We start from the raw sequence: 12,084 nt of genomic DNA, 5'->3' as shown, positions 1-12,084 counted from the left end.
CCCCGCTCCTTCCTCCCACTGCCCCTCTGCTCCCTGAGCTGGAATAGCTCAGATCTGATCCATCAAGAGAAGGGAAAGCATCCTCACTGGGCCCAGGCCCTGACATGTTTCTCCAGCTCTGTCTGGTGCAGTGTGTGCTCCCACACTGTGATTCTGTTACAGCTCTTCCAGCTCCTCCATCCTCCCGGCTGCTCCAGTCTCTTCATCCCACCCCAAACCAGCCTCCTGCAGCCTTCCCAAAGCACTGCYCCCATCTCTACCTTCAGTCTCATCCCTCTCCCACCTCTGATCTCCAATCCCAGTCCAACTGGATTCATTTCACTTTGCTTGGCCCTTTCTTCCAGATTCCTGCAATCGGCTGGGCTCACTGAACCCACCAAAGACCCATGTCACTGGAGGCACAGTGCCACATGGCATTTAACTCTGAAATGAGGGARGGAAAGAAGGACAAATACTGGAGGCACCACTGTGATGATTTCATGGAGAGCTGTCATGAGCGTGARCTCCTGTTTCTGTTGTAATTATTCTTTGTGAAAAGAAATAATGGATTTTTCATCCCTRGTCACCCTGTTTTGCTTTTCCCTTCATGCTCAGCGCAGCCCCTGCTCCCACAGAGACAGATATTCCTCCACCTCAATTCCTCCTCAGCTTTTCCCCCATCCCTTCACCCYGCCCCAGATCTCCCCCATCCCCGCCTCACTCAGGGCATCCTTTTTCCTGAGGAACCGCCTGCGCTGCCGGCRCGCACACAAACCCACACAAAGGAAGGAGTCCCCGCCTGGCCGGGCGATGGAAAGCAAAGGTTTCCAAGCAGCTTTCCTTGAGCAGCTCAAGGTTTCCAGGGCCACCTGTCAGAGCATCRCCCGTGCCGGGATGGGCTGCGGCTCCTCCCCGCGGCTCCGCAGCGATCCTGCCGGGGGAGCGCATGGAGCCACCGGCAACCTCGCCAATGCTGCTGTTCAGAGGCATTTCACGGCGAAAGGAGTCGACAAAAAGATTCCCCGCTCTGATAACGCCGCGGCATGGCTGGAACAAAGCCGCCTTTGCCAGGCGCTGCCCGGCTCTGGCATCCGCGCTGGCTGCTGCCCACTGTGAAGAAAAGCCGCCAGTGTGGCTTTAAGAATGTCCCGGAGCCCGCTTAACCCTGGCTGCTCCTCGCTGCCGTCACCGAGGGCAAATTCCAGCATTTCTTCTCTCCTCCTGCTCTTACCCATCTGTTCTGCCGCCCTGCTACGGCTCCTCCGCGCTGCCCTGGCATCCCGAGCGGAGCTTTATTAAATATTCTGTGCTGCCGCACATCCCCGGCATCCCGAGCGGAGCTTTATTAAAAACCCCTGCCCTCCCCGCTGTGCAAACCACCAGGGAGCACTTCTGTGACGGCAAAGGAGCAGAGCAGCCAGCGTGGACACAAACATCCCAATTACCCCGAAATTCCTCTTCCTCGCTCCCACAGAGCTGCCTCGCTGCTCTGACTCTTCCTCCTGAGGGGCTGCACACCCTCCCAAACCTCATCAGGCAACAAAAAACCCTCGATTTCCCCGAGAGAACAGCCGGCAGTAACAGGAGAAATATTTGCCTTCAACACTCGGGTATTTCCAAACACAAAGCCTGGGGAAGGCCATCTCCTTCACGGAGGTTATACAGTGCAGAAGGTAACAATGTGACTCATCTTGAAAGTGAATAAACACACTTAAAAACCTGTCTTGGGAAAAATAAACACAGGCTGCGCMTGATTCCCTTCTGGGAAAAGCTGTCCTGCTGCCGTCCTTGGGTTTGTACCTACTCCAGGCAGGTGTAACASAGGAAACAAAGCCACAGCCAGCAATTTAAAGAATTTAGAAAGCAAGAAAGCAGCACAGATGGACAGAAGAAGAGCACAGAGCAAATTTAAAAAGTTCCTGCAACATGATACAGGAGCAGGGAGGACTAACACAACTCGGGTCTGATCAATCCCAGCTCAYGGAATGATGAAATGTTTGCTCTGGGTGATCAGTTAATCCCAACCAGGAACACGTTAGAAGGGGGGAAAACAACCAGAAAGATTTGCTTACAGAGCAACGACTTCAAAGGAAAGCAACAAAAACATCAGGGCACTCATGAGGCTCGTTTATGAAAACAAACTTGGAGGGTAAACAAAGCGGAGTGGTCAACAAATATTTGAAGAATGTAAATATTGAAGAGAAAGAAACGTTGTATTAAAAGGTTTGGTTTTTGGTTTTTTTTTTTTTTTTTTTTTTTTTTTTGAGCAACAAGCAATGGGATTGTGTGAAGTTGTGGGAAAGAAAGGAGGCTGAAGGCAAATCCTCACAGCCAGGAGCAGGAGAGAAGTGGAATAAACGCATTCACTTGTCATGTTTCTAAACAGCAACAGGTAAAATAAATACAAAGACAAAATATTGTCTTAATAAAGACAAAATAGAGCCACAGAACCACAGAATATCCTGAGCTGGAAGGGACCCACAAGGATTATTGAAGTCCAACTCCCTGCACAGACACATTGGCAGGAGCATGGATTGATGCCTCAATAATATCACATTTTTTTCAGTCTCTGGTTCTGTTTTCCGTAATTTTGATTTTTTTTTAAGAGGTAGCAGCCCAGTTTGCAGCAATCAGGACTCCCGAGGTTAGCAGTGACTGGAGTTAGAGCTGTTGGAGTGTGATGATTTAAAGGATTGGTTTGAATTGCGGTGGTTTTGCTCCCAAAACTTCTAACACACACACACACACACACATCCATGTGATTTTAGGTTCCACGTGGGAAATCTTGCAAAGTCACATCCAAATCATCCCAAATTCTTAATCTGGGCTGAGATTCTTGAAGGAGCAGCTGTCCTTGAGACAGTTGTGGTATTTCCAAATAGGAGCAAGGCACAGGCTGTTTTGGGACAATGATACTGATTTCAGTTTGTGGCTTTGGGCAAGGCCCCCATGAGAAGTGCAGGGGACAGGGATGGATGGTTTGCATTTCCCATCCTGGCTCTTACGTCAGCAGAATTTACTCTCTTTAGAGAATTGTTTTAAGCTGCAACAATTTTTTACTCTCCTAAATCAAGCTTCCAGTAGGGAATTAATACACAGTTATTAATAAACATCATAAAAGGAAAACCACCTTTAGTCTCCATGTGCCTCATCTGCAAACCAAAGTTAATTCCACTTCTTTCCTTCTACCTTTTGTCCATCTTGACTATTTAGGATGGAATCTCTTCCTCCAAACTGGAAATGGGCAAGAAAATCTCCCAGCACAACAAATCTCTGTTTTCAAGAGCCTCTTTTACTGTAAAACAACACAATTTTAGAAACAGTTCTATTTCCCAGATCAGTTGTGCTTTAAAACAGAAAAGAATCCACAGGGAACTTATTCTTCCTGCTGGAAAAATAACCAAGCAGGTATTTGAAGMAATGATGTAGCTTTTGTGCCCTGGAGCAGCCACGGAATGCTGCTCAGGCTCTCCAAGCTCTGGCCTGCAGACACATCCTTCTTTCATGGCTACAGCTAAGCACGGCTTTGCCTCCCAAACCTCATTCCCAAAATGTGCATCAGGCAGCACAGGAGCAGCACATTTCTCTGACAGCTCTGAAAAAAACCAAATTCCAGCTTTGAGGGCTGCACAGCCACGAGCCGGTCTCCTGGCGAGCAGAGGGCACTTCTTTCCCATCTCTGGAGCTGCGTTATTCCTGCTCCTGCGGGGTCAGCAATACACCAAAATTGCAGCTCTGCCTCTCCAGCAGCTCTCTGGAATGCCTCTGTCTCCAGGGCAGACTTTTTCATTCACAGCATTTGGTGTTGGGGCTGAGACCTTGCAGTGATTTTTCCTCCTCTGGCCATTCACAACACCCCCCAGCGCTTCATTAAGGGAGTGACTCTAATTAGAGGGAGCTGTTCTTACCCTAAAGATAAACCATTTCTGTGTTCCCCCTCCAGCTAATTTGTTCTAATTTCAAGTGCAAATTTACTCTGTTACCAAAGCTTGGTTACTCCTGAATATCCACCTCAAAACTCTCCTTTTTTCCCTCCTAGAGTCTCTTCCTTTCCACTCATTTTCTCCTCCATTTTTCTCCTTCCAGCTCCAAGGCCTGAAATTAGGTGTGGTCCAAACCACATTCCTCCAAACCTGGTATTCCAAATGGTTTGAAAATTATTCCAAATATAGACCCCAAAATATATATTTATCTCCCAAAAAAAATCCACAAATACTTCTCTGCTCCTCTGCCACATGCATGGAGCGGCTGTGACATTGTCAAAGGAGAGTGGCAGCATTTTGAATCTTTTTTTTTAGTTGAAAAAAAAGCAGAGCATCTGCCCCCAAGTCACTTGGCTGTGACCACAGAGAGCACTCTGTCCTGGAAAAAAATGGTTACAGGGGAATAAACCACTGGAAAATGTAAATTATAATCAACAGCACAGGCCTMAATGTGGCCAGAAGGAAAACTTCAAGGAAAGGAGAAGCTCAGAGAACATTCCAGCCTCTTGCATTCAGCACGTGGCTCTGAAAGGGCACCCTGGAGGAAAATGAATTCTGTGCAGAATTTTGGATTTGGTGTCTCCATTTCCTGAGCTTGGATATTCTGTCCTTGGACATATTATTGCTGTTACATKGCAACTTAGATGATTTACTTCAGCCAGGCTCAAAATCCTAAAATGAGGAGGAACGGGTCATAATAAACTTCAATTAAAATAATAATGGCATTTAGGTGCACTTTCTAACCAGGCCTGAACTCAGAGATATTCAAGGGAAATTCAACCAAAAGCACAGCAGCTGCTCCATCAACCAGAGTAATACCATGAACTGGTTTAGAACAGAGAGAAATCTGCTTCCCAGAGGGAATTTCMRCTGMAAAAARCAGAAGAGGCCTTGAGCAGGACACRGTGATTCTGGCAAAAAGTGCCACAAGGGTTCTGGTGTTRGAAAATACACSAKTTWAAMAWWWWWWWYATAWMWYTWKWSWMARAKWTTKTKTKYSYYTKYSCCMSRGGRRRRSGMTGAAGTTTCTTTGCAGGGCATTGTTCCAGCAGGTGAGGCCTGAGGAGCTTCACAGCTCAACAGAGMGGGAGGAGCACAAAATAYAAAGAGCATCAGTGACCATTGGTGACCATCAAGGGCCATTAACAAAACATCACACCCGGTTTGGGAAAAGAGATGAGGAGCAGGCCCTGATCAGCATCGGAGGGGAACAAATCCAGATCCAACAGGAACCCAAATCCTGAGAACTGTGTTGGACCAATGAACATTAAACCAATAAAGTTCTCTGGGTTTTGACTGGATAAAGTTTGGGGAAATCTTGTAAAATCCATGTATCATGGAATGATTCTCTCTGCACACCCAGGCTGTGTGTGGATGGAATGATTTCTGTGGCACATCCTGGCCAGAAAATAAAAGAATGCCTTGACTTTCTAACATTAAAATGTTGTCAGAGAGTTTTTGTTTTTCCTGCAGTTTTGGTGACAATCTTTGCCTCTCTCAGGCCTTTCCCCTGCCCGCTCAGAGCAGAAATGCAGCACAATTCCAGCTGTGGGAGCATTTCTGTTCAGTGCAGCACAGCCATCAGCACGCACGGGCTGAATCAAACACTTCAAAACGTGSGACACCATCAACATCCCCCTCCAGCACTTGTCCTGTGAAAATCCCTGCTCCAGGGGGAGCAAGGAGGATGAGGAGACACGTTTGCCTGATTCTGCAGGCAGAGAAAATGGGACAGAGGAACATCAGGATCCAAGTGGTCCATGAGAGCTCCAGGCTCCCCCAGGCAGGACCTTCCTTCCCTCTGCAAGCAGCCAAGCAGCCAAAACAGCACCCAGCAGCCTCAGCTCCACATTTTATCTCTTCTTGACTGAATTTTCCCCCTTTTCACGGGTTTTACTGAGGAACAGAATCTCTGGAGGAKCCCCCTGCTGCCTCATTCACCTCAGCTCAAGGCCCTGAGCCAGCACAGGCTGCAGAATTCCAGAACAATCCCAAGCAGTTTGCCCTTGRCTTGACATTTCTGGGGCTGGAGACAGAGAGCAAGGTGATTTCACCATCTGATAAGAGGGGAAGGCAATTTCCCAGCAAAACAAAYGGCCAGGATTCAATTAGCCAAAAGAATCTGCAGCCCAAGGAGAGATCTGGGGGAGAGATTCTGGGTGCTGGCAGCGAACCCTGCAAAATGCAGCATCTTCATGGCCTGAGTCACAGAGCTCCTGTGTCTGGGTGTCCTCAGGGAGGGTTCAATGTGCACATCTATATTAGAAAACAAAATTACAGATGTTTATCCCGATTTAAATCAAACACKGATGCCAAAAGCCGACCACACAACCAACAAAAATATTACAGGGGCRCTTTTGCCAGTCTGTTATCACCCAGAGCTACAGCAAACCCCGTCTCAGACCTTCAAAACGACTCGGTTTTCCTTCAAATTCCTTCCACTGTAATTTCATACTTTGCTTTTACYAAAATAGTCCCTTCAGCCGTATTTCCTGCCCTGTCACCAGTGCAGGTTTGAATCCAGCGTGGCACTGGGCAGCCCAGGACACAAACTGGCCACGGGATGATCCTGGTTCTATTCCTGGCTCTCCTGGTGCCCACGAGCTCAGCCTGGTCAAGGGAATCAATCATGTACAAGGTTTTTCCTTGAATTTAGAGCCCTTGGATTGGGCTCCTCACTGCTTAGCAGGGCTTCCCACTAAGGAAAAGACCAGAAAAAATAACCCAAAAGACAGGAAAATTAGCACAAAAGCTGCAAATAACCCCTTAGTCACTGTGTGCCACAGARCCATCCACAAAATAAATCCACCAGCACTGCTCGATGTTGTTCTTCCTTGTGTTCACCTGGCATGAGATCTTCTTGCTGAAAAAAAAGTATGAAAGCTGCATTTTATGGGCAGCCAGAACGTTCAGGATGTATGGGAAGCTCAGAATGTTCTGGATGCAGGGGAAGATGAGCGACCTATTAATGAGATTTCCCGGYGAAAGGGAACGTTCTGATTCCTCAGATCCATTTGCAGAATTCGTAAGGACTCGAGGCCTCTCCCTTCCCAAACACCAGAGCCATATTTATATGTATGTGGGTCATCCCTGATGGTTTCTAGCCAAGGATTATCAGCACCTATTTCTTCCCTCTAAATAAAAGGCACAAAGGAAGACGCGGAGCCAGAAGAATCAGAGAAGACTGAAAATGCAACATTTTAACCTGCGATGTGAAGGTCTGAGAGCAGCACAATTATGTAACTTTAACAGAACTATCTTGCCAAGCTCCTCCAGAAAYTGAGGAAGAATTGATTTGGAAATCCAATTTCATCGGGCTCGTTTGCAATGCCACAGAACGGCGCTCGCAGCAGTTCTGTATGAAATTGGAAGTGCTTTAAGCAGCTTCATCATTTCCCTGGGTAATCAGAGGGGCACGAATCCCCAGCACCCACGTTTGTCACCTCTGTGTGTCACAGCGAGGACTCTGTGCCTGGAGGTGAGGACAGAACATCCCTCCCATCCCTTCCTCACCCAGCCCGTGTTTTACATCTCCAGGAAATCGCCAGGCTGGAGGAGCAGAGCTGGAAAGGACGAGTGTGACAGCTCAGGAACCCCTCCCTCCCCTTTTCCAGGYCCTGAGACACGGATTCCCCAAGCCAGGGGAAGGGCAGGGGTCTCCAGCCTGGTGGGAGCACCAGGAGCCCCCGAAACCACAGCCTGGCAGAACTGAGACTGCCTGAAGTCAATCCTGGCTGCTCCMTGACTTCAAACAACTTCTAATTTTAGCTCTGCTGTTCTCTAACCCTACCTAGTTCCCATCCCACCCCCACAACTACATAATAGATCTTTCCCTCAGATAAGTAGGGTGTTAGAACATTGAGAGGTTCTTTTTTTTTTTTTTCCTCACCCACAGGCACTAGCAGAAAAATGAATTACAGATTTATTTTTAGCAGAGCCTTTGGCCCTTTTTTTTCTCTGTAGGTTCCAGATCGCAGGTTCTGCAGCTCAGAACTATCCCAACCAACACAGCAGCACGAGCAATGAAAAAGGAACCATGAAAGGAGGAAAAGCAAGGTTTTATTCAGTATCCCATTCATGGGACATCAAGCTCAGCTGCCAGCTTGGTTTTTGTCCCTGCAACGCTCTTCTGGCATAAGACTCTCATTTTTCATCAAAGATCTAAATTAATTCCCATCTCTGCTGGGTCATGAGCTCCCCAAAAGTCCTAAGAAGGAAAAGCAGGGCAAAAGCGCAGCCCGGCATGGAAGGGGAGGGAAAGCTTGCTGTGGTTTTTGGAGACTGAAAGCTGGAGGCCTGGCTGATTGCAGTCCCCGAGGAGCTGTGAGATAACAGTGATGTCAGCCCGGAGACAACAGCTCTGCCTCACAATSCAACAGAAAGATGGCAACGCCATCAAAACACAAAAAAAAGGCTGATTAAACCACGACAGCAAACAAACGAGACAAACTGCTGCTGCTCTTGTCCTGGCAGTGTCCTCGGGGGCTGCAGCATCATCGCTGCCAGCAGGATTGTGCTGGGGCAGGGGGACGGCACAGCAGAGCTCACATCACGCCACTGTCACCCTGTGATGTCACCCATGGGGACCTGCAGAGCCCCGGGGCCACCGCCCGGCCCGGAGGGTCATCATGAGATGGTTCACTGTGCTGTGAGAAGGCAGGGAATGGCGAGAGGGACAGCGGCTGGTGGCCACACTGGGCCCAGAGGTGGCCAGGGTGACACTAACAGCACGGGGGGGATGCGGGGCTGAAAACAGAGCAGAGCCCTGCTGCCGAGGGTCAGAGCAGGCTGCTCCTGCCCGCAGTTCTGTCCGTCCCTGGTACAGACTGAAATCATGTGCCTGTCAGAGCTCCAGGAGGGAATCTGGGTTAACCCCAGCAGTGCCACCCCAGCAGAATCGCTGCTCCTGCGCCAAGGACTGAAGGATTTGTTTGCATCCCATGTATTAAATGCTTTTTTTTTGTTTTTTTCCTTTATATAAACCCTACCCCTACAAAGCCATTTCACATCACATCCAGCCCACAGTAAATACCCCCAGCAAGTTCAGAGAATTCTGCATTCTGTGCTCAAATCTGCTCAAATCTGTGCTCCTCCAATCAACCCAGCAGGGACAAACACAGAGATTTGGGTAAAACAGGACCTGAAATAACACCCCTCACTCTCCCAGGATATTGCAGCATGACCAAATAAACAAAACTGCCTGTAAATATCCTGGGGGGGAGCAGAGCGACAGCTGCAGAGATCCAAAATGCTGTCTAATTAAATACGGGCAGCAATCAGAATATTTGATTTCGGGAYTGAGAGGAAGATGAAGGGGGATGCTGAAGAGGCAGGGCTTGGGTAGCACTTCCCAAATGTGCCCAGGGGAGCTGATCGGGATCTTCATCACTTCTCACCTGAACAGAGAAGCCCAGGAGTGCCCGGGGAACGCAGAGGGAAGAGCGTCACCTACTGCAGGCCGGCAGCGCTCCCTCCAGCCCCATAATCTGCTTACAGCCCCACGCAGCCCCGGGAACCCGCCCCAACCCTCCCTCCCCGCCGAGCTGCGGGCTGCCACCATCACCAGGCTGCCCAGTGTGAGCTGGGTTAAACTGGGAGCACAAAACCTCCCCAGCTCCGTGCTGAACGGATCTCCTGGTGCCGGGGAGCAGGGGGAGGGATGCAGTGGGGGCCGGGTCACTGCAGATCCACAGCATCCCAGCATTTCCAGCACATGCTTTGCTCTCCCGGTACTACGCCGAGCTATTATGCAACTCCTCAGCACAACTGCACAGCACAGAAGGCAGCGGATCACTGCAAGAGAGCGTTTTTTTTTTTGTTTTTTTTTCATATTAAAAAAAAAGTAATATTTTCAAATGCTAACATCCTTTTCAAAATGCTAACATCCATATCATTTGTACAGTCTGTGTAAGACACAGCCATGTACACACACGAAAAATTCAAAAGCTCTCAGTGTAATTAAATAAAAGACAGAATTARAGAAATTAGAAAAAGAGATGACCTATTGAGTCATCCCTGGCTGGGTCTGTCCCTCGGGGCCAAGTACAAGATGCTGCCTAGTCCTATACTGTAGTGATTTTATTTTTACACAGAAAAAAAAAAAATAAAATAGCAACAATAAGTAAAATAACAAATGTAAAATAACTTCACTGTTTTCTCACACTTTCCAGGCGAGGGTCTCAAAGCACCACATTCATCCTGATGCAAACCAGTGCACTTGAGAGGGAGGCTGTCATTTCTATGATTACTTCCTTTTTCATTACAGAAAAAAAAAAAGGATTAAGGAAAAGAAACAGGCCTGCCCATTGCTCTTGTCATCCACTTCAACCCAAATTACAAAGTCACATTCCACTATTAACTATGGAACCGTTCCCATCTGATAAAGTTCTGGTTAAATCAATTTCATCATCATAATTCAAAGGCTATTTATTCTAACTAAGTGGTTCTGACCTATCGGATGTTTAAAATAGTTTTGATACACTCAGGATTGTATGGAAGCCTTTGGTGGTCTAGTTTATACTGTATTTTATACATATATATATAAAATTRTATCTTCTATTACATACGTATATATTTACCTGCCCATGTAAAACTTGACGAATAAAAATATTTACAATGTGAACGTTTTAGACACACTCAGCTCTGTTAATTGCCCTTCACCCACACAGTGTTTTCTTCCACTGCCCACTTAGCCAAACCTGGCGAGTTTTCCCCCAAAACACCCAGCAACGATKAAAGAATTATCGAGCACTGGGGTACCTCGAACTCTGGTATGTTCAGCGAGGCGAATCCCCAAAAGCAGCTATTTAAAGGACAAGCCGAGCCAGAGCCATTCTACTCACGCAGGACCCAAAACACCTCTTTTCCCCCCACATTTTTCGGCAAAACCTTCCCGTGCTGATCTCCCTGCGTGTCCCTCCAGYCCCGAGCCCGGGTGATGCGGTTCGGGCTGGCAGCGGCGGGGAGGGAGATGCGGCCGGAGCCCGGGGAGGCTGTGGCATCGCCGCGCTGCTGCGGAGATGCCCGGGCAGGAGCGGCCCAGCGCCGCATCCACCGCCGGAGCCTCTCCCGGTGCCTCCCTTCCCATCCCTTCCCTTCCCTTCCCTTCCTCCCTCTCTCCATCCGCATCCCGCAGCCGGGTACCCCCGGCGATGCCGCAGCAGCAGCGCCGCGAACTTGGCGGAGCGCATCCCCTTCCCCCGCCCGCAGCGGGGCCGCGATTTCGGGGAGGGGGCCGAGATTTCGGGGAAGGGGCCGCGGCACCCCCAAATCCCCCCGCCGCGCTCTTACCAGGCGAGCTTGAACCCTTTCATTAGTACAGCCACGATAATCCGCTGCCCGTGTCCTTGTCTGCCCACTGAGAGCTCCAGAGGTCCCAGGACATATTGCAGCAGCCCCGGCCGGCGAGGGTGCCGCGGGGAGCGCCGAGCCCCATGCGCCGAGCCCCCCTGGCCGGGGCACGGCCGCTCCCCGCGCCCCCCGAGCCGCGGAGAGCAGCGCAGCGCTCCCCGCAGCAGCAGCAGCAGCAGCAGCAGCGCCGGGGGCTGAGCCGGCCCGCTCGGTGCTGCTGAGCATGTGCAGCAGCGGCGGGACCGCGGCATGCCATGGCATCCGTGCTGCCCGCCGCGACAGCCGCGACACACAGCCGCGACACACAGCCGCGACAGCAGCGACACACAGCCGCGACAGCCGCTCCGCCGGCCGCACAAAACAGCGGGGAGCGCCCGCAGCCCCTCCCGGCCCGCAGCCCCTCCCGGCCCGCAGAGCCCCTGCCCGCGGCTGTGGGGCAGGCACGGAGCGAAGGGATGGCAGGATGGCAGGGATGCAGCTCAGGGATCAGCTCGTCCCAACCCCCGCGCCATGGGAARGGATAGATCCTTGTCCAGCCTGGCCTTRGWCACCTCCAGAAACGGGGCAGCCATAATTTCTGCAGGAAATCTTTTCCAGTGCCTCACCCCGCTTTCACTGTACAGAATATTTCGGATTATCCCATGTAACCCTGCTCTGTCAGCGTGCAGCCGTTCCCCCTTGCCCTGTCACTCCAGGCTCTTGAAAAATCCCCTCTCCATCTCCCTTGTAGGCTCCCTTCAGTCCTGGCCATATTTCCACCCCGATTTCTGGG

General features: G+C 50.0%; 1 protein-coding gene across 1 annotated transcript in view; it reads right to left on the bottom strand.

Moving 5' to 3' along the window:
- The window catches only part of GRAMD1B (GRAM domain containing 1B), a 66,994-nt gene extending 55,565 nt beyond the window's left edge, over positions 1–11,429 (bottom strand). Inside the window, exon 1 of the mRNA XM_057385916.1 lies at positions 11,253–11,429. Within this exon, the coding sequence (XP_057241899.1) occupies positions 11,253–11,275 (23 nt within the window). The 5' untranslated portion in view covers positions 11,276–11,429. The remainder of the gene's footprint in view (positions 1–11,252) is intronic.
- Positions 11,430–12,084: the final 655 nt, after the last annotated feature.

This window comes from Malurus melanocephalus, unplaced genomic scaffold (genome assembly GCF_030028575.1).
Source record: "Malurus melanocephalus ecotype Western Australia unplaced genomic scaffold, MMel_1.1 scaffold_887, whole genome shotgun sequence".
In the NCBI taxonomy this organism is placed as follows: Eukaryota; Metazoa; Chordata; class Aves; order Passeriformes; family Maluridae; genus Malurus; species Malurus melanocephalus.
The sequence above is the reverse complement of the archived record's forward strand: the minus strand, read 5'-3'. Positions and strand labels throughout refer to the sequence as shown.